The sequence below is a fragment of the Poecile atricapillus genome, chromosome Z, assembly GCF_030490865.1.
Source record: "Poecile atricapillus isolate bPoeAtr1 chromosome Z, bPoeAtr1.hap1, whole genome shotgun sequence".
NCBI classification, from domain to species: Eukaryota; Metazoa; Chordata; class Aves; order Passeriformes; family Paridae; genus Poecile; species Poecile atricapillus.
The window spans coordinates 20271936-20294731 of NC_081289.1; the positions used below are offsets into that span (position 1 = coordinate 20271936).

Consider the following 22796-nt stretch of genomic DNA (forward strand, 5'->3'; position numbering starts at 1 on the left):
TCAAAAATGAGGAGCTTCCAGCAAATTAAATGCTCTTGCTGTGCTGTTTTGCAAGCTGAGCAGATTTTCCTCGGTACTTTTCTTCCAACATGCTGTTAATGAATGTTAATAACAGGTGTTACAGAACAAAGCTATTGCTTTTCCTGTGGGCTGAGGTACAGCTTGTCATGAGAGCAGTGGTAGCTGTTCTTGATGCTTTCAGGTGGGGAGTTTTACTCTGCAATTTGTGTTGTTAAAAGCACAATTACTGTGACCTGACTAGTCAATTGTTGGTGCTAATTGTGAGTCTTCCTCAAATATGTGGGCATTGGATTCTTAGAAGTCATTCTCTCAAGTGCTAAGTGAATTGCTAAATAGTACTTCAAAACAGCTTGGTAAATTTTATGAAAACAACCCAAACTACCAGGTGAGAACTTGCACTTTGTGTTGGAGTAGCATTAGGTCCTGGTGGCATCTAGTATACCACAAAAAAGGGAATAAAAGTAACTGAGCAATCAAACTGAACAAATGAACATATAACTTGTTTTCCAGTTGCTTAGGGACATATATGGAATTTGCAGATGTCCCAAATCTTATTGGGACAGTAGATTAAGCTTTTGTCACTGCACTGATGAAACACTAACACTGCTGTGAAAGAGCTTTATATTAGACTGATGGGCCTGTTCTAGAAAAACCTGTGATATCCTGTCAGGAGCATAAACCAAGCTGAGTGTAAAGCACATGTGAACAACTGGAATTAAATTTGTTACTTCACACCATGTGGTGTGAAGATATGGGCAGCATGTCTGAACTACAGCATTTTGCTATCTCCATAGCTGTCAAGGGAACTTAGAGAGATTAACTGACTCATTAAAAATGGGGTATATCAAAATGCAATTAATAATCTACTGCAGTTAGTAATTTTGAAGACTAGCCAGTAAAATACTGGTTAAAGCCATTAGTGAAGACAGGAATGTGGCTTCTTTTGTCAAAACTAAATTTCAAAGAGTTTTTTCTGGAATTGTGATATATAGTACACAATAATAATATTGTATATTTCTAAAAATTGGTACAAATTTTCTATAAGGGCATTCAGTTAAGCATAAGGGTAGAAAATCTGTGCTGAACTTCTCCTGTTTTCCTTTCAGACTTTCTGACCAGTTTGATTTTAAACAGCTGTTTACCTCTGATGGCCAAGAACTATATAGGCAAACTTGTAGGATATCTGTCTGGTGGTGTGAGCTGGCTTTGCACTGCATCTCAGACAGTTATGGGTGAATGACATTTACAGCTAAAGTACCAGCTACAGTATCTTTAAAAAGCTACAGTTTCATAAAAGTACACACTAAATTACTACTTCACAATGAGAAGTTAAGTACGAGGCAATTGAGTTGCAGTCAGTAGCCTTAAGAAAGAAAAATAGATTTTTATCTATTCCTTTGTAGGAGGCAGTAGAGAAATATGATGAAGTAGTGCACAATCTGGAATTTGCCAAGGAGCTTCAGAAGACATTCTCGGGACTTAGCCAAGATGTAAGTATAACTGTCCTTCTCTATATTGACAAGAAGTAACTGCAAAATTTGTGCTGCTCCTTTAATGGCTACACTTCTATTCCTGTACAGCCTATACTAGGAAGTTCCTGTTTTATATCCCTGGAGCAGTGAAGCCTAGGCAGAGACTAAGGAGCAGGAGATTAAGGAGAACTGATTGATACTTGCTAACCCGTTGTATTTTTCTGATCACTTGATAGCCAAAGGCTAGAGAAGCTTCAGTGACTCCAGTGATGGGCCCCTGAATGGCTGGTGCTGGGAAAATGAGACCTGTGAGGAGAGCCTGGAATAGCTGGGCTTGCTGGGCCCGGTAAAGTGAAGGCTTGCCAGGAAATGCACTTTTGTCCTTCATACAGCAAATACTGAAAGAGTGGAGCTGGGATTTTTGATGGGAGATGTAGGAGAAACAATGATCATTACTTGAAATAGACTACAACCAGGTAGGAGGAAATGGTCACTCAGTGGATGATTAAATATTGGAAGCAGGCTGCCAAGTAAAGTGGTAAAATCTGTCCTTGGATTTCTTCACCACCTAACTGCACAAAGCTCTAAGCAACCTGGTCTTGATTCACTGTAGCCTTTTCGGAGGCTGGGTGAGACAGTGTCCCAAGATCTCTTCCAAATCTCTTTTTTAATGCTTCTGGTGAAGGAAAGTGCTGGTGTTAAATCACTTTGACTTCAATGAGAAGTGCATCCCTCAGTAAAATTTAACTGAAGCTTGTGGAGTTTGCTGCTTAATCTGCCACAGATGTCTCTAATTGTGGTAAATCACAGATTTAGTGCTTTATTTAGGTCTTTGTTCAGGATTTAAAGCACTACATACATTATTTTTATGCAAGCAAGTGTTTTTTCTTTGGAGAAACTGGTCTCCTGGCTCAAGCAAATTCTACACTTACAGAGGATTTGATCCAAGGTAGTGGCAGGGAAGCTAAGCATGATTAGTCACTGCTCTGGCCTTATTTCTCTGACTCCTACAGAATGCTGAAGGGCTGGTACCTTGTGGCCCATTGTATCTTTGTGCAGGTGTTTTTAGTAATCCAGCATTAGCTTCTACCAGTTCATGTTTGTTCTTGAATTTATGCTGGATTTAAAGGCCAACCCACCTTGTTCTTAACATCTGCTGATATGGATTCTACAGCCAGTAGCCATTACTGGAACACTAGGGGCCATTCTGGCAACAGCATTCTTGCATCTTTTGCAGTGTATTGTAGGGAACAAAATTTTCATAGGTCTTGACACATATTGAGGCATTTTAAATCCTGCATTTACTTGGATAGCTTCTATTAGTACATGATGAGAAAATTGAATGCATATTCTGTATGTGTTCTGTAACTCATGTTGTTGCTTATTTGAGTATTTCAGTCTTCTGCCAACAGAAGTAATTATAGGATTCTGCTGTATCCTTTAAACTGGAGTATTCAGAAGTGAAGAGCAGCTGTCTTACTAGGAGAAACTTGAAACAACTGCCTCTTTAACTCTGTGATAAATGTTAAAGGTCAGCTAGGCCTGGATTGATGGATTGGTGTCAATTCTATCAATTTTTAAAAGCTGTTACAATAAAACAACCAGCAGGCATAAGCAGGGTCTAGATATCACAAAGGCATATCACAAGTGAAGGTACCAGTATCCACTTTGACTCAAAATTAGATGTGTAGTCAATGAATGGGGAGCTCTTGCAAAGGAGGTGCTTAAAAGATTCTGGATAGCTGAAGAGTTAGGAGCTTCTGTTATCTAACCAAAATTAATAATAGTTGATTTCCTCATTGTAGGATAATCAGTACTAGAAGTCAATGTTTTATCCTAGAATCTAGTTACTAAACAGTGTTCAACACACTGAATTGTGTTTAATTGTTGAATTTTGCATTAAAATAGCTGCTGAAAGCACAGAAGAAGGCTCAGCGGAGAGAGAGTCTATTGAAGCTTGAAGCAGAGAAGAAAAAGCTGCGTACAATACTTCAAGTCCAGTATGTGCTGCAGAACTTCACTCAAGAACATGTTCAGAAAGATTTCAAAGGTGGTGTGAATGGTGCAATATACTTGCCTTCTAAAGAATTAGACTACCTCATAAGATTTGCAAAACTGACGTGTCCAGAAAGAAATGAGAACTTGCGGTGAGTTCAGGGCTTTTTGTCTAATAAAGTATGCTACATTTGTTGTGGTAAATGTCCTCTGCTTGACACTGGCATGTCTTTAAATACCATGTTTTGGAACATTATTTAAAATTCTCTTCAGTACACTTGGTTTAGTCTGAGATTAGGAATGTAACAGATTTACCTCACTTGGAGCATTAGAGGGAGGCTGCAGTAATTACAGCCTCAGGTGCAGGTTACAGACAGACTTTGCCACTTTATGACTTCCTGTGGGACTGAGGGGACATAGTCCAATACCATCCTTGGCAGGGAGGCTGGGGATGTGCTGCTTCTCTTCACTGTTCATGAAGTGAAAAAATGCAGTGAAATCAGAACTCTTTCTGTAATCCATTTACATTGATGATTTAGATGAGCTTCTTTGTTCTGGAGTAATGCAAGATGGTGCTCCTGAGACACTCCTGCTGTTGGCTTCAAAGTGGTTTTCACAAATTGCCTGAAGTTTTTGATACCTCTGCACTAAATGTCATGCATGTTACCAGGTTGTCAACAGAGGTAATGTGAGTATCAGTGCTCATGTGGCATTGCTCTGGTGCTGTGATGGCTCATGCTTACTGTGACTGCCTGTCTGGTAGGGTAGTGCAGCAAGAATTGTATTTGAATAAGGAATAAGTAGTTATTAGGTGGTAAGTTGAGACACTTTATGAGTAAGTCATGTTTGAATATGGACTGATTCTTGAAGTGCCTCAAAATTCTAGCACTTACCATACACAAGACTTTCCTAGTCTTTGCTCTTTAATTAACTGCTTCCAAAGAACAGCTGCTTATAAAAAGCTACACAACAGGAGTGTCTCATCCTAATGAAGTAACTTTGTTTATAGCTTACTCTTATGGTATACTTCTACAGGAATCATAATCCTTTCCTTTGGGATACTGTGTTTCATCACAGTGGACTGCAAATTCCATCATCTGGAGGAGATAGATCCTGGACTTGTAGCCAAGTTTTCCCAGGAGCTGCTAGTTAGTGAGAGTGGTAGCTATTGTTGGTTGCACCTGTACAATATCATCCAGTAAATGTGACCAGCTGATTAAACAGCAATTGTTGCCCTGATTTGGGAATCCTGGCTTGGAATGAAATTCAGCCATGTGGTCTTGTGGGGCAGTGCTTAGAATCTCTATTTTGACCAACAAAAGAAGTTAGGTTTGCTTGGTTAAATCTTGTGCGGACAGAGACAGATTGTTTCCAGTGATTTCAGAGCTTACTTTTCACTCCATATATGCAGCCTTGGTTTGGAAAGCTGGACATCAGTGAATGTCATAAAATGAGGGGTATTGGGATAATGCAGCACTTGATCTTGGCTATGATTCTACCTGGTAAAACTGTCATATGTTTTAGTGTCGAAGACCAGATGGAACAATCATCTCTATACCTCTGGGACCTTCTAGAAGGAAGTGAGAAACCTGTGGTTGGAACAACATGTGAGTGTCTAATCTAGAGAAATAACTTAAAGTTCTAAAATTTGTGTGCTTGTTAAATGTCTTAAAACACATGGAAGGATACCAAATTAAGCACTTGCAAGTGATATGTGTATCTCAGTTATCCAAGGTTGAATGGATGTTCCTAGCTCAGTTGCATGCAGGTCAATCACAATGCCACGTGCTTTCATTTTCAAGTCAAGACAGTCTTCATTCAGCGTACTAGAATATTTTTGAGGAATAATGATGGTAGCAACTCAAAACCTGATGCATGAATACCTTACAGAACAGTGGGAAGCTTTTCCTATAGTTACATGCAAATGGGTTAAGCTTGGAGCAGTTCCCAGCTGTGAAATGCTTAGTTGAGTACACTGATGTATTACAAAGCTTCATTTGCCCTGAGCTGAAGGTTCCACTGCATTGAAGAGTCGTCTTTTTGTAGGAATTCTAGACTCATACCTGTTGCCTCCCTACAGTGGAGGACACCACACTAGGGAAAGGTAGTCATTAATGGAATTTGCTGGGATCTCATCATGCACAGTGCAGCTTTCTTTGATGTAATCCAAGTGTCCTTACTTTTCAAGCATACCAAAACCTGTGGACTCTGTAGATCTTCCATTTGTGCCACAGTTCCAAAATCCCTGGTTGTAAGCCAACATACACATTGTGCTCCTATTTACAACTTGCTTGTGAGGAAACTCCCCTTAATTGAGTTGTAGTGTCTTTTCTATTGGAAACATCCCTTGCTTGTTGTGTTATACCAATCTTGTAGCAGCTATGTGGCAGGAATCTTTCATTTGTTACTGACAACGATGCTGAAACTGTTAGAACAGAGCATTAGTGTGCCCTGTTTAACTTCCACATACAGGTAGCTGAACTGACAACTAGATATTAAATCTTTCCATATATTTCTGAACAAACTGCAAACTTGGATTGCTGCAGGCTGGTAACCTTAGCCTTGTATCTGTTGACATGAACAGATTGTTTATCGGTATCTCAATCCCTTTAGTGTCAGTCTTGCATCCCTTTGTGTGCAGGTTTGACTTCAGATAAAGCTGTTAGGTTGTTTTATTAGTGTTCATTGCCTTGGAAGACAGTTTTTTATAGCCATATTAAATTCTAGCTACAACTCTTGCTTGTGTGGTTGTCACTGATAGGAGTGATCTTTCACTGAATGTTCTTCCTCAAGGCTGCCCTGTTTCCAGCTCCTTTGAAACAATTTCTAGAATCACTGTTACTTCTGAGGTCTTACTCTCTACTCTAAGCTGCTGTTTCTTGTTTGCACAGAGGAGCAAACTGGACAGTGCTTCTCAGAGTACACAGTTAAGCTTTTGTTCAACCATGTCAGCTCTGAATCTTTTCCAGCTTCAGACGAGTAAGCTCAGCCTGAGCAGTCCCCTTGCATTTCCCCTGCTTGTTTATACAGTTCTTAACTTTTCTTTAAGATGCCATCCTGTTACCAGCAATAGTGTCTTATAGAGTAGTTCCATTGTGACTGTAACTTGACCTCTGTTGCAGTCTCACATGGTTTTAGTATCAATGCTGGCTAGCTTATACATGGTAATCAAATCCTTTTCTAAGCATGTGGGAGACCTGGTGGCTCTGTGTTTACCTTGTGGGCATTTAAACACAAGCTGCAGTCTTGCATGGGATTGTAAAGATGTTTCCAACTGCATTTAATTAAACAGTCAAATAATTTCCTGTACTAAAACATTTCATTGCTATAGGTTGGTGAGATGTGTGAACTCGGAGAAACTCCAGTTCATATAAAGGGAGGAAGTAACAAGTCTAAATCTGTAATCTGAATACCCCTTAATTTCAGATTTTGCTATTTTAACTTTGTGGATTTTTATTCTTTAGATAAACACATGAAGGACCTGTTATCCAAGCTTCTAGACTCTGGCTACTTTGAAAGTATTCCAGCTCCTCGCACCACTGTGCCAGTTAAAGAATTGGAAGAAGTAAATAGAAAACCTGAGAAAACAAGACAGCTGTCAAAGGGAGAGTCTGCCAAAGAACCAGGTGGAATATTACAGGGTTCAATTTTTATCAGTGTTGGGAAAGGCTTGAACTGAGCACTGACTTTGCATAGCTTAATGCTAAATCTAATGCTGTGCTGTAGCTTACTTGCAATGTAGTAACTGAAATGGAACCTGCAGGGCTTCCAGCCCTACCTTAGCTAATGACATAGAAAAAAACATTAAATCATAGTAATAGAATGCTTTTGCCTTCTGAGAAAGTTGAAGATGTGGGAACTGTCTTGTGTTATATATTGGGGAATGTTACATATTAGGATAACAAAATTATGAATACTATAAAATGTTTTTTGTTTAATTCTAAACTTCTGCAGCTGTAAAACAGTCAGAAAATAAAAGCTTGTCAACAAATAGCATGTTGAATGATAAGCTAAGTTTTCAGAATATTTGGTCTAGCAAATTTGTACTACTATTTAAATAGATTTAAAGAGTTACTAGTGTTTGATCTACCTTTCTGCATTTGATCAGTTGAAACAAATTAACTTCCTTTCTCTAGAATCCATTATGGAGCTTATGAAATCTGAAATACAGCCACAGGAGGTAAGATACTCTACTGTTAATTGCTTGCCTTTAGTATTGTGGCTTATCAGGCTCATAAATGCTCTTCTGCAGCCCTTTTTTAAACTTAAAAAGGGAGTCAGAACAGCAATCTAAGTATTGCTAGATGTAGGAAGCATTAAAGACTTGGTTGCCTTTCTCTTTTTAACCCTAAATTTATGGCATCTTGGATTTTATTTTGGGATAAATGGAGCAGGATTACATGAAGCAGTATAGTACTTTAATGCTCTGGCACTTTCCTGAATAAAACAAAGCATCAGCCTTTAGAGTGGAAACACTGATCTTTTGTGTACTGTGGAATAGAAAAAATAGACATCTACTAAAGCTGTCTGTAAGAGCTATGCTTGTTGCAGTAGGCTTGATATTGGTGGGGTTGAGAATGATGTTGGTCTTACTCTGATTTGTCAAGAAAGTAGGAAACCCAATACAGACTTTTGTGCACAGGGGTGTGTAGATCTGTTTCAGCAGCTCTTCAGCCTGCTGAATTCTGGCTTTGACTGTCAGTAGAATAGAAATCCTGGTTCAAAAAGTATGAAAGAGGGTGCCTTTTCCAGGTGGAAATACTAGTTCTTAAAATGATGAATCCCCGTTTCCCATGTATCCCACTAGAGGGTGTACTCTAGAGCAAGGTTTTGTAACTTACTGGTAACACTGTTACCTGACTCTCATCTGGTGTCTAGCCAGAAAAAAAGATCTCAGCCAGTGAACCTTGTACATTCTTCACTTTATGTATTTGCTTCCTGTTCATGACAAAGTGGTAACTTAGAAAAACTTAGGATATCATCATTGAACTCTTACTTACTGACACTAAACACAGCCTGCAGTTGAAGTCCAGTGGTACTAAATCTGAGGATCTAGTGACAATTTAGTATTAAAACTCCACTAAGAATGAGGGTTATACTTGGTTTCTGGATCTAATATATTGGGGTCCTTATCAGAATGTCTGCTAATATAGTACCAGAGCTTTTTAGGTGCTTAGAAGGATAGCTACCTTTATAAAGATCACAATTGAGCTTGACATTGTTACTGCCTAGGAACATGAGGTAGCATTGAGGATAAGGGCAGTAGATTCACTCAGCTGGGTTTTACTTGTGCTGTTCAGCACTGTCCTGTTTCTCTATGGCATGCCAAGCAAAGCTAGTCTGCAGTGTTGTAGGATAAAGCCATGGCCACATAGTTTCTATGACTAGTGCTTAGACTGTCTAGGCTCTGCTTTTAGTCAGCAGTTTTCAGTAAATGGGTGACCTAATTTAACTGACCTGAACTGTAGTAGCAAAATGTGTTCTTGGGAGCCATTAAGTTTCTTTGGTCTATATAGTTTCTCAACAGGCGTTATTTGCCTGAAGCAGAATACTCTGTCAAGAAGAAGCCAGAAGAGCCCAGATCTTGGGAAGCCGAGTGTGCTAAAAAACAAGAACCTCCAAAGTCCTGGGAGATGCTTGTTGATATTAAAGAGCAGGAGCAGAAACAAGAGACCTTAAAGCCTTGGGAAGCTCGTGTTAGACAGCAGGAGCTAAAAAGACCAGATTCTCCAAAGCCTTGGGAAGCTCGTGCTAAAGAGGAGGAACAGAAGCGTGAGTCTGCAAAGTCCTGGGAGACCCGTGTGGAGGAGGAACAACAAAAGAAGCTGGAAGCTCCAAAGGCATGGGTAGCACGTGTCCGAGAGGAGCAGGAGTCTCCCCAACCCTGGGTAGCAAAGGTCAGGGAAGAGCAGGACCTGAAGAAACAGGAATCACCTAAGCCATGGGTAACAAATGTTAGGGAAGAGCAGGAGCAGAAAAAGCAGGAGTCCTCAAAACCTTGGGTAACCAAAGTTAAGGAAGAACCAGAAGAAAAGCAGGAATCTCCAAAACCTTGGGTAACCCAAACTAGGGAACAACCAGAACAAAAGAAGCCAGACCCTATGAAAACATGGGAAGTGCCTGTTAGGGAAGAGCCAGAGCAAAAGAAGCAGGAGCCTATGAAGGCTTGGGCTGCACATGTTAGGGAGGAGCCAGAACAAAAGAAGCAGGAGACTCGAGAGGCTTGGGAAAAAGCTGACAGGCAGCAGCAAGTGTCATCACCGCAGTTACAGAACCCTCCGAAGTCCTGGGCAGCTGCCAGTATGGGGCCAAAGGAACAGATGGGGCCAAAGAAGTTTGATATGGAACCCAAAGAAGTGAGTTGGCATATGTAGTATTATCTGTCATAAGCTTTTGACATTAGCAGATTGGAATAAAGCCACCTATTAGCAGAAGTGTCTAAGGTGTATTTTGTAGGCCAGTATTTAGACTCCCATTTCATTCTTTCTTGGGGGAAATAATTCTGGCGACTAAAGTTTATATCTGAATAGCAAGATAGTCTGCTTTGCTTTTTACATCAGCACAGTATTTCTGTGTTTGAACCTTGAATAACTGCTTTATGCATAAGACAGGAGAATTAACTTGGTTCATCTGTAGCTATTGGCACTGGCCACTGTTAGCAGTACAAAGCAGGTATGACTCATCCAGGGATCAAATACTTTGTGGCTGCATGCAAATAACACTTCAGTAATTTTTAGGCTTTTGATTAAAATAGCTGCTGATTCAAGAGAGATCTAATGTCTAGATCAAGCAACACCAACTGTACAGGGGCTTAAATATGTATTTCCAGATGAATGCATAAACCATATTGCTGTCCTGGGAGTTTAACAATAGCATAGTGTTAGAAATGTAAAATGAAAGCCATTGCATGGCTTATAGCTGAACAGGCTGCTACCCTTTGGTCACATTACCTTCTTTCTCACCTGTGCTTGGGTAGCAACACAGCTGACCACTGTCAAAACAGAAAACTGAGCTCTGCCATGTCTGCCTTTGGTCACTAAGAGAAATGTTAATCTAAAGGTAGACTTCAGGAAGAAAATATGGGGAATTGAGCAGTTCTCTGTATGTGGTATTGTCACCATTACTATCTTCCTGCAAGAAAGCAGGAAGCAGTACATCCCATGTTACTTGTGGCAAATGATTGAGCCTGTATCTTGCTGGTAAACCTGGCATAACTGAAAAATGAATGTTCTTGTGCCTAGAAGCGGGACCGCAAACCGAAGGTTAAATACGAGATTAAAAAAGTATGTAACAATGCAGCACTGGGTAACAACATGGGATTAAGGTGTTTCAGATTGATCCATCTTTACACTCAAGCTGAGTAGAATCTTGTGTCCACTGGTGGTGGTACAGGTGGAAAATCTGGTTGCTTCACTAAGTAACTCTGAGTACAAATAGGTGTTGTACATCCAACTATGCACAGTATTCCTATAACTGAAACTAAGCTCTGCATTAGTCACGAGCACTGGTAAGGTGCCTTGGAATTTCTGGTGTCAGGTTATCTTAAATGCAAGATGCTTCCTAATGAGAAGATGCTTCCTCTTATTTTTATAAGGGATGGATAGATGGATTGCTTAAGTGGTTGAGAAAACTGCTGCAGTGAGTAAAGAGGAGGGTCTCCAGTCATCTGGAGAAACTTGCAAACTGCTTCTGAATCTCCCTAGTAGTGTACAGGTGCGCAGTATACTGGCAAAATTTAAACGAAATGCTGGAATGTGAGGTCACTGAAGGGGGGTTGCTGAACTAAGTAAACAAAACATATTTTAAAGTATTCAAACTTGGCTTTACATAGACCATAGGAAAGCATCAGCTGGCTTTATTTTTGTTTAGTTGCTATTGAGAAATCCTAATACCAAAAATATATTGAATGAGTAGAAAACAATGTACTGTCAACATAACTAGTTCCCATAACCAGTTTTTAAAAAATTACATCTTTGACTTGAGGTGCATAAAAAGAACAATTAAAATCATGTTAAACTTTTCAGATAACAATTTTTCTTGCCCTTGCTTATGTAAAAAAGAGGCAATGCAGTGCTGTAGCTGGATCTCTGTGTTTCTGAGAATCTATAAATGCTCTTGTGCAGAGACATGGGCATGGCAGATGAAAGACCTGTGCCATTGCTGCTGCCCTCTGAGCTGAAACTAACTCTTAAAACTCTGAGGTCTTTAAAAAAAACTGTTTTGAGATATAAAAATATGCTTGTTTAACTTAATATACCTTAAGGTGCAATACTGTAAGAAGCTGAGCCTAAGATAGCAGGGTGAGCTGATGTGCAGACCTGTTTTAACTCTTGTTCTGTTTAAATGCTTGTGCAACCTGTGGACCAGCAAACTTGATTAGAGCTGAATTTGTGGCCTGGTATGGGAAAGCAAAGCAGTTTGGCTTGTGCTGTCATCTAGCATGTCATTTAATTCATACCTGCTGTGAATGCTGCTCTGAGTAGAAAGCAGATTTTAATTGTGTATCTACATGGCAGTCACTGCTTACAGCTTAGGTATCACCATTCCACCTTGTTTAGTACTCCATAACTAACAAACCTAAAGAGGAATTGAAGTCCTGTCTCATAGAATGAAGTTTCACTAGTAAATGAGATGGTATGAAATGAGGTGGTATGTTAGTGTTTGCATGTAAGTAGACATTCAGTCTCTAAAAATCCAGCTTTAACAGGAGTCCCTGGTATATAGGCATTCTGACTAGCCAAATTCCAGAGTGGCCATTGGTTTATTTGCAATGGTTTAACAGGTCCTAGAACAAATTCTAGATGTTTCAATTCTCTGAATGGAAGTCACGATGCATTCTGCTAAATGTATAAGTAGTGTTGAAGTTAGATTTCAGAAACAGTTCTTATGACAAAATACTCTGAATTTACCGACGCTGTTCAACTCTAGTGGTTCAAGCAACATTCAGATTAGTGCTAACTGATCTTAGCATGTACAGGTTTGATCTGAGCCAGACTAATAGATCAGAGTCTGGTGTTAGTTTTTAATGACTACTAGAAACAGCACCTAGTTGCAGGCTAGAAAGACAACATCTTCAGAATGTCAAGTACCGGCTCTTCAAAGTATCTCTTTTTTATAAAAAGCATAAAAACTGAAATACTTTAATTTCCTGATACCTTTCTGCATATGATCTTATTTTGCACTTAAATATTGTGGCTTTGAACCCCTAAGTATCAGCAAAGCAGCAAATCAATACGAGGAAACTTCACTACAGCTTCTTCTGGCTAGTGTATTTTAATATCTATATGAACTAGAAAATAAATTCTATGGAATGGAAAGTCTGTGTTTCAGTCCTAGCTGAAAGCCCTGGTATAATATATGTAACCCAGCATTCTTGAACTTCTTGAAGTAAAGAATGCTACCAACAGAGTGCATAGAGTATGAGCTAGGAAAGGAGATAAAAGCTCTGACAAATTGTAAAAGCATACAGGAATTTTATCATATTTGGAAGCAAAAGAGACAAGTCTTTTCTGCTTCCATGCTCTTTGGGCTTTTTCTACTTTTTTTTTGTGTTTAATATACAAGTCTCACTTACATAGCTAATGGACTGTCTTAAGAACTTTAGGCCCTACCAGGCTGACCTAGTTAGGTCACCTAAAGTTGGAAAGCTTCTGTTACCCATTTTCAAACATCCAGAACCAGTACTATCCTTGTGTCTTAGTAGAAATGGTAATGAGGAGGAAGCGGGTAACAAAAGCATGAATCAGTTTAACCCATAATGGATTTACTATGACAGAAAATGCTGTAAATTTAAGACTTTGTAAGTGAGGACTAAAAGTGATGGACAGAAAGATCTGGATTGCCAGTAACTGAATCTATAGCTCACTGAGATTAACTTAATGCAACAGTAGCTTTTGTCCTACACTTATATCTTTAAAAGCTGTAGTAGCTGTAGTTACTGTTCATTATTGGAAGCTATAGAATATAAACTTGTATTTAACTGGAAGTTAAATGTAGTGCTTGTGCAGCAGAATTTCTAATTAAGATAGAGCTGTACAAAGATGCACTCTTAACTATAGAATCAAATAAAACTTCTCACAGCTTGTCAAGCAGCTATCATGTGGGCCACATAGATACTAGAAACTGAGTCCTCCAGAGTTAATCATGTGCTGTAAGCTTCTTGCCTGTGCATGGTATTGGAATTTCTGCAAAGGCCAGAGATTAGCTTCAGAAAACTGTTAAAAAGGAAATACAAGAGTGTTCTTAGATTTGTCCTAAAAGTGTACAGAGCACGTTTTTTTTGTGGTGGATTTAGTGTGATAATTGTCATCATAACACAAATACATTTCTGCCATATATTGTCCAATGACTTCATGCAAATACTCAATAACACTGCTATACAATATATTGAAGTTGTAACCTCCTGCTAGAAACACAGCTGTTTGTCCCATAGGGAAAGAAAGGCTTTCACATGTTCCTGCATATCTCAACATTTGGACCACTTGAAATAATGCAACTAAATATCTTCAGATTTGCCTCCCTCTAGCTGCACAGACAAAGATAAGAGCAGTAAAACTTTTGAGAACCACAAAAAATTGTTTTAAAATACTGCTAATGAGCCTACCTCTTCTCCATGCTGCTTTCAAAAGGCATGTTAGACTATCTAGACAGTTCAATATTGTTGTCACTCTATAAATAACAGGGCTTCTGCTGCTTTAGGAGATTACTATTATGATTTTTGTTACCTTAGGCTGACTTGTTCTCTGACAAAACATATCCTTCTTTTAAAGTGGAGTGAGAACCAGTTGGGATGGAAAAGAGTTAAGGAGCCAGCTAAAATAATCAAGGAGTAGTAAAGCCCTGCAAAAGTCCCTGTTAGGCTCTTGTGTGGGGGAGCACAGGTATATTTGTGCCAAGCTTGGATGTAATACTTTCTGCAGGAGGTGGTGCATTGAGACTATGGCTTTTTGGTAGAAACACTTTGGTCTCTTCCTGAATTATTTGCTTGCAATGCATCTCTTAAGCACAATTTCTTCAGAATGTCTGGAAATGCCCTCCTAATAAAAGATCTGTACTTATTGGTGTAGGCTCTAATGGGGGGAAATAAACCTCGAGTGATATAGCTTTGATTTTTAAGTTTGTTCTGGCCCTCAACTGAGAAGTGAGTTTCCTTAGATGGAAGTGCCTAATTTTGCACTAGATGCAGGCAACTTCTTTACATTTGACTCTAAGAAACTGAAGTGAATTAATCTGTGAAAGATGTTCCTGCCCATGGCAGGGGAGTTGGAACTAGATAATCTTCAAGCTGTCTTCCAACCCAAACCATTCTATGAAATCTATGGCTTAACTAATTGTAGCAACAGGAAGCCAATTTTTTTTAATAAAGTGAAAACTTGATTCAGGAAATATCAATAAGTGCACAGAATTCCTTGGCCCACAGTGTCTGACACCTCTAGCTTAGTCTGGAAGTACATTGGATAAGACAGCTTGTCTTGCTTCCAGTATTAGATTTAATATAATTTCTCCTTATTAGGTGCCTAAACCTGTACATCAGCCAGCTGCAGAATTTTGTTCTACTTCAACTCTTCCAAAAGATCCAGTATTGAGAAGGGAAAAACTTCAGGATCTGATGACTCAGATACAAGGGACCTACAACTTCATGCAAGTATGTTTTTCCCTGCTGTTGTAGGCACAGAGCTCCAGTTCCTACTGGGTTAGAGAAAACAGTGCTGACTGTTTGCTGACAGTGTGTTGGCACTGAATGAATGAATTTAGCCCTAAATGGCTAAAAGCAGCTTGTCAAGTGATAATGTTTCATTTATACCTAGAGTTTAATGATTTTTTCTACCCAATGGTGATTTTTTTTTTTGAAAGGAGTCCATTCTGGATTTTGATAAAGCTTCACCAAGTGCCATTGGTTCATCCCAACCTCCTTCAGTTACTCCAGCAAGTAGTCCTGTAGGTAAGTGATACTCTAAGTGTAAATGCTATGTAAAATTTTACAAGCACTAACAGGGTTTGATTGGGCTGTAGATCAGTAGGCCTGGTGAAGACAGCTTACTTAAATATAAAGAACAGACCATGCTAAAAGACTGGGTGGATCTTGGGCTGTATAACTCAATTACCCAGTTTATTAATTTTTTCTTAATCTGGTAAGTGACTATCTTTTCTGTGATAAAAATATTTTTGTCATTTAATACTTGTCCTCTTTTACCGAAAATCTGAAGTTTTCAATTTGTTGTGCCTTACTAATGCTAGGTTTAAATATTTGCAGTCCATATGGTAAAAACACTTTGCGTCTTCACATACCATGAAATGTTTTAAAAAAATAGAACTGCACATCAAAACTATATGTAGTGTTTGAATTTACAAGTAAATTTTGCTTAATGCATTCTATTTTTACAGCTTCAAAAGAGCAGAAACTGCCAAGTCAGAGTGATTTTCTTCAACAGCCCCTTAAGGTAAGTTGAAGTTGGGACTAGCCTGAAGAGGTAGATAGAGGTTATTTACCAGCATGGACTTAATACCTGAGTTGTTTTTCTTGCCAGTAGTTTTGTATTTCATACAGTGTAGTAGCTTGTGAGTGTAAGATCACTCAAATCATGACAAAGCTGGTTGCTCTTCTGGTTGAAAAGGGGCAAAAAATGCTTGAAGTCTCTTGAAGTATGTTGAAGACATGCTGAAATAGTTTGCATATTTTACCTGTAGATTGAGGTCATAGCCAGTAGTTGTGTGCAGAAGAGCAGCTAGTTTCTTTCCTAGATAGTGTTTTCATCTTAAAGGTCCTTAAATCAAAGACTGTATCTCAAGCTTTGGTAGTTGTGGTGAAATGAAGCTTAAATTCAGTCACTGTGCTTGTGTGTCTTGTGACTTTTGCTTTTCAATGTGTTTCCTTGCCATGAACAAGAATTCCTAAAAGACTGACTGGTCGAAACGCTTCAGTCCCTGCATTATGCTGAGGTTTACTTGGACATACTGAGGGTGTGAGTTTTAGTGAAACCAAACACTTGCATTCTATATTTTCAAAACCTTATCTGCTTTCTCTTCTTGCAAGGCTGCTGCTTCATCCATGGTGCTGCATGGTTCAAACACTTCCCTAGCATCTGCTGATCATGCTCTTTCTGGCTCTGAAACTGAAGACTTGGTGACACCACAGGTACCATACCCTGGGGTTCACTGGCATTCAGATCTGTGTGACAGCCAGCCCTAACAGACAGCTGAGCTGGGGCCCTTCTGAATAACTGTACTTGAACAACATACAAGTAACAGCAGTAGTATAGCTTACAGTCTGGAATTCTTAAAGATGGGTGGAGAAGTCTTGCTAATACTGCATGAATGCAGAGTGAACAGTCTGGTTCTTAGGACATAGGAAGGGTATGGGATGAAAAATTCTCACTAGAAAGTGTAGTGCACATTCTTGTGGGAACATGGGAGCAGCATAAATATTTGCTTTGGTTACAGTGTAGAATATTCCCTCTAAACATGAAAAAGAGGTTGCATAAATTGGGATGGGTATTGTCATGAAATAGCAGAACCTGTGTGTAACCTGAAGACTGAAATAGCTGAACATCAAAAAGTCAGATTCCCAGCATTTCTTCAGTTAGTGTTTGAGAGACTAAGACGTAAAACTTTGGTTGCTTAATTGTATTTATGTGCAGTTAAACCTTCAAATACTGTTTAGAGCCAAAAAGTTCAAATTTATGCAGATCACTGTCTTAAAAATCTCTTGTGAATTGTGTTGCTGTGTTCATGAACACAGCTGGCTCTTTCCTGTTAGACTCTAATTCAGAGTGTGTGGATTATAATGGGAAATGTTCTTGCTTTTCACATTTGTTTTGCTGATGTACATGTTATCAGCATACTGGGTATGTAGTACTTAATTTATTTCTTAATATACTATATACTGATATGGCTATTAGTCTTAGACCTCTTGAATCAGCAGTTTTGTCCCAATTCTTGACACCTTTTATCCCTTCTACAGTGCATGAGACTCCTTGTGCTGACAGAATTCAATAATTTTGCTGTTCAATATGCATCCAGAAGGCTTGTGCTGTGCTATAAAGTAGAACATCTGATTTATTAGAATGCGAATTTATTGTTTGGGATTAGGGTTGCTTATGCCCAGCCCATCTAGTCCCTTTAGCTTGAAGTCTAGTGTCTGTTCTTTTCCAGGGAAAGCAGTAGTTAAGTTTTGGTCCCAGCACAGCCAGGGAATACACTCTATGGTGACAGTGCTCCCCCTGGTGTGCAAGTACACCCCAGTGCTGTCTGTGGCACTCTGATGTGTAGATGGTGAGCACAGCACTGGTAGGCTTTAGCCCTAGGCTCTGTATTTAAGTACTAAGCAACTCCTAAGCTTAGCGTTACAAGTGTGAGCTAACAATAGAACACACAGGCTTTGCACAGCCTTGTTCAACAGAGCTTACCAAAGGCACAACATAACTTTCCATTTAATTCAGTGAGACAGGTGTGTGTTGCAGACTTGACTGTGCTTGAAGCAGTCCGCAATTCTTAAAATGTTCTGACTTTGCAGGGCTAGTTGTGCAACCAGTTGTGTAAGAAGAGTAATCTAAATCTGAATCTCTAAAGCTAATTACTTGGAGCTTTGGTTAAGATGACTAATGCTTTGGCTTTTGAATTAATGTTTGTCCTGGTCTTTCAAAATCTGCTTGTTTCAACTTTTGCACTGGTGCTTCATAGCCTTACCAGGACTCTGTAGTACTCCTTGTAATAGCAGGTGCATTATGGCTTCTTGTAGGCATCAACACCACTTTCTCAAGAGAATGAGAAATATACTTCCCAGCCTCTGTATCAGACAAGTTCACGTATTTCTGAGCCACTGATGCCTAAAAAGATTGAAATTTCCCAGGTGAGCTATCACAAATAAGGTACAAACATATTTAAGTTGCTGAAATGGTAAGGCTTTAGACATGTTCCTTTTGACTCCTGATTCCTATAAATACCGGTATAAACACTTCATTTTGCCATCTGCACAGCTGAGGCCTAATGCTGGCTAATACTTTGTCTGGACAAGTCAGCATTGTTTCTAATCTGAAACATAATTAAGTTGGAAAGCAGGGAAAAAAAATCAGACCCCCCTAAATTTCCTAAGTTCCTCCAGAAAAGAGAAGTCATTTTTACTATCAGCCAAAGAATCTTCTTTTACTAAATGGAACAGAAAGCATTCTGTGTCTTTAGTGACAGGGAAAAATACCTAATGTCTCTTTATAGTGATATTATTCCAAAGAATGGTATGTATAGTAGCTCATAGGCACATTTCACTTAATCAGCAGAGACTGCAATAGAAGTACTGTTTGCTGAGGATGCACAGCAAGATTTGAAATTGTAAGCAAAAGCTATTTTGTAGCTCTACTATGTCCAAATGTCATCCTGCAGAAACTGCTGACTTCTGTCAGTCTAGGCTTTAGAACAAATTAACTGCTTCTGTTACTGCCTGATAATTATCAAGTGACCTTTCATTACATTTGTTCTTCCCCCAGGCAACTATTCCCCTCCCAAGTGAGCCGCAGTCACCATTGCCTACTTCAAGCACCCCTGTGCCATCAGTGCCACCAGCACAAAGCTTTCAGTCTCCTCCAGCAAGCAGCAGTTCTGTCACAATAACAGCAGCTCCCTTTCAGGCTATGCAGACTGTAAGTATGCAACACACAGAGTTGACAACAATGTGAGTAACTGGGACTTACACTGAGGATCTGGCTTCTCTTGGAATAGTACAGAATGTGATAGATCATTTTGTTTTAACAAAAAAACCTAGATTAGTCCTCTGGTTTTGATTTCTTCAGAACTTAAAAGACATCATCTAAGAACAAAGATCCTGGTTTTGCTCTGTATAGTGCCAAAAAACTAATACTAGGATATCTTAGTAGCCTCAAGGAACTAAGAGGGAGAAGTCAGGCCTGAAATCAACAGATTGATAGCTGTGCCCTTAAAGAACACTTACACTGTTCTTGGGAAAAGATTTCAAATCCAACAGACTTTGTTGGAGAATGGGAATTCTGAAGCATATAGATATTAGGACAAAATGCTTCCAGAAGCCCGAGTTTGTCTTGTTATACTGTTGGCTTCAGTGGGGTAAAACATCAGTCTACTGGAATCATGGAAAATGTGTTTTTGGAAGACTGGTGTTGCATATTATCCTATGTTGTTAACAGGTAGTCAGTGTACAGTCCACACAGTTTGAGATGTTCACTGCAAATGTAGAACATCAGTAATGGTGTGTGGCCTGAAAAAATAGTAACAAACATTGCTACTTTCTGGTAATCTGCAGTGCAGGCTTAGAGAGATTCAGAGGAAGGGTCTCCATTTTATCAAGTAAAGGGAAGGCAGCATTTACTCCTCTGGTACATTCTTCAGAAGATGATAGAAACATTGATTTAATGTTTTTCTCAAAAGCAAGATTTAGGTTCTCCAGAGGCATTCTCCATTTTAACAGAAATGCAGTTCATAACTTGCTGGACAATCTGTCTTGCAATATTGAGATATGTATGCGGTAGGAACTGGTGGAAGAAGGTATCTAACAGTGTTTCAGATCACAGGAGTTAACAACTAAAACTTCTGTGACATCCTGGTGTGGTCTGTAGTAAAATCGCTTTTTCTGCTTGATTTTCTGTGTTGGTAGAAGAGGTTCAAGTTGAACCTACCTCAGAGGCACAGAATTGAGACACACATTACAAATAAGGCAATTTGTGATAGGGAGGTGGTTTTTTCTAAGCTAGATGTGTTTAAATTATCCTAAGTGATAGCATAGTAAGGTGGTAATTTTTCCTGAAAGTGGAGAGGTGGCAGCATGCTGTGATTAAGGAATCCAGAGTCTTTTGAGGACTCAGTCTGTAAGATAAGCACTTGCCATGGTATAAATATGGAGTCTTGGTCTCAGTCATTCTAGTTATGTCTGAACTTGCTGTCTGTGTTCACAGTGCTTTGATCATAACAATACCACTGGAAGCTCACTTGAACTAATACAATGTTTTTAGATGTTAAATGTCTGAGATTGCTCTTGGGATTCTTGGGTAAACCTGGCAAACATAAGTCATGAGGATGTCAATTCCTCTTGTAGTGCTAGGAATTTTGAATTTTGCAGTGCAGGGTTTTCTTCTTTTCTACATTGCTTAGATTCTTATTGCTGCCAGGAAAGCACAGCCACTGGACTTGAGTAGTTAGCCAGGATGACTTCTTGCCAAGTAGTGTATCACAGTGACAGTAATGGAAATACCTAATTACAGGTCCTTAAGCATCCTGTTGCTGCTATTGTGCTTATGGAAGCTTGAAGGCAGGCTTGACCTGTAGCCCTAGTCCTTGATTTGAATTCTACCTGTAACCCTCACTGTGGGAAAAAGCAGACCACTTGCTACAAATACTTCAGGATGTGGGTATTGATAGCCTGACTTCATTCTCAAATTTCTTTTAGAAAAAGGAGAGCTTTGGATCACTTTATTTACCAGATGAAGTGATCAAAAATTAGAAAAAACCTCCCAAAATAAAAAAAAAACCCAAAGCTTGTTTTATTTTACAATGGTTTGAAATTTATGCTCAACGCTTCAGTATCATGAAGTGTTTCCATGCTGCGTCTTAGAGGCAATACTGGGTTTCTTGACCCTGGAAAAGGTTTTTGTTTATTTATTTTTTTAAAATTAATAGGGCATCTGCAAATGGCAAAAATTGTCAAGGTATGAAGCTGTTTCTTGTGTCATCTAGCTGTTGCTTTTGCCCAAGTCTGTCCTCAGACAGTTTATAGTCTGGGAGAATGTTATATGCACCTGTAGACTCAGTGCCAGTATTGTTGACAGCTCTTAATGTGGAATTGAGATCCTTTGAATCAAAACAGACCTTGCCTATTTGATGCTGATACTGGTTGTCACTTTTGACAGCATTATTTCTGGTAATTATGTTATTGGCTATAAAGTAATGCAGTCACTGCACTGACTGAAGTCTGGGTTATTAGATTAAGCTAACAGTAATATCTGCTCATCACTGTACTGCCCAGACCATAATATTTAAATGACAGGACTCACTTAGGTTAAGTGTCTACTCTTGGGGAGCTTTAAATGAGTAGGAAAGATGAAGCTCCATTTACTGAAGGGCCAAATTATGTCTAATATGGTGTTTGAGTGGATGGCAGTAACATCAGGTTCCAAGTCATGCAGAAAGACCCATATTCTTTCCAAATGTGAATATCCCATCTCAGGATAGGCTGTCCCAGCTTCAGCTTGAGCTGTAGGACAGGTTGTCAGTGAATTTCCCATAGAAGGAAAATAGCTTGTTGTATGGTAATTGTTCTGCTGACAAAGTACAGTAGGAATGGTCAATCAAGCTGTTCCTTGGGCAGTAGCTATATGAACAGGAGTGTGTTCTGTAAGTTTGCAGAGGGAAAAGGAGGGGTTGATGTACAGCATTTTTGGTTATTTCTAAGAAACAGCTGGTGTTCTAGAAATGTGCTAAAAAGCATATGGATTCAAACCACAGCATAGCAGGGTGGTGGTATTAGGCAGAGACTTTAGCTGGTAGCATTAAGCTCTTGTTTTCAAATATATTCTAGGTGTTTAAAGTGAACGCACCATTGCCTCCACGTAAAGACCAGGAGGTTAAAGAGGATTCTTTATCAGCGGGATATAATCAGAGTTTCTCCACAGCAAGTACACAGACTCCTCCTCAATGCCAGTTGCAGTCTTCTCATGTTGCAGAACAAACCTCTCTTTCACAAGAATCTCTATCTTCAGGTGAGAACTGCACTTGCATCTGTATTTCAAGTAGTCTTTAAATATGCTTGGTTTATAATAGTATTTAAATTCCTTATGTGCTGTGAGTGCTTCTAACCAAGTGAAATTCTTAAAAGGTGCAGTGTAATGTCTAATATTAGGCATACATCAAATCTAATGTAGTTGATGGTATGTAAACTTAATTTCAAAGCTGCTAGCAGGATGAAAGGCTGGTTCAAACTTGGTTTTCTATTAGATGAATAGACATGTGCCTGAATTTCCCAGCAAGTGAGAAATTCAAGTATGCAGTGATACTTGCCAGTCAAACAATCATTTGCTTGGAATAGTAACAATGATGAAATACTCTTATTTGGAACCACTAATTTGGTCTCTAGTAATACTGCAGTCAGTGCTGGGACTTGCTGAATGCTAAGTAAGGAATCTGGGATAAGTTTTCAAATTGACCTGGGAAATACTGAGCTTGTAAGTGGTCTTGACCTGTTGCATTCAGCACAAACCTGACTTACTTGATTATCATGTAGTGCAAGAGGTGGATTTTTATAGCTGACACTAAATTTGACATGAAACTGACCCCTAAATATCTTGAGGTTTT

The 22796-nt window shown here is 39.1% G+C and overlaps 1 protein-coding gene across 5 annotated transcripts in view; it reads left to right on the top strand.

Moving 5' to 3' along the window:
- Positions 1–22796, top strand: part of LOC131573537 (caprin-2-like) — a 32945-nt gene that overhangs the window by 4831 nt on the left and 5318 nt on the right. For 2 of the 5 annotated variants that reach the window (XM_058827585.1, XM_058827584.1), the window contains 13 exons: positions 1425–1511; positions 3402–3640; positions 5013–5095; positions 6953–7114; positions 7625–7668; positions 9005–9844; positions 15001–15132; positions 15342–15429; positions 15873–15928; positions 16522–16623; positions 18226–18336; positions 18968–19120; positions 22024–22204. In XM_058827585.1, coding sequence (XP_058683568.1) covers positions 1425–1511; positions 3402–3640; positions 5013–5095; positions 6953–7114; positions 7625–7668; positions 9005–9844; positions 15001–15132; positions 15342–15429; positions 15873–15928; positions 16522–16623; positions 18226–18336; positions 18968–19120; positions 22024–22204 — 2278 coding nt within the window. The remainder of the gene's footprint in view (positions 1–1424; positions 1512–3401; positions 3641–5012; positions 5096–6952; positions 7115–7624; positions 7669–9004; positions 9845–15000; positions 15133–15341; positions 15430–15872; positions 15929–16521; positions 16624–18225; positions 18337–18967; positions 19121–22023; positions 22205–22796) is intronic. The other 3 variants (XM_058827586.1, XM_058827587.1, XM_058827588.1) reach the window with 2 other exon arrangements.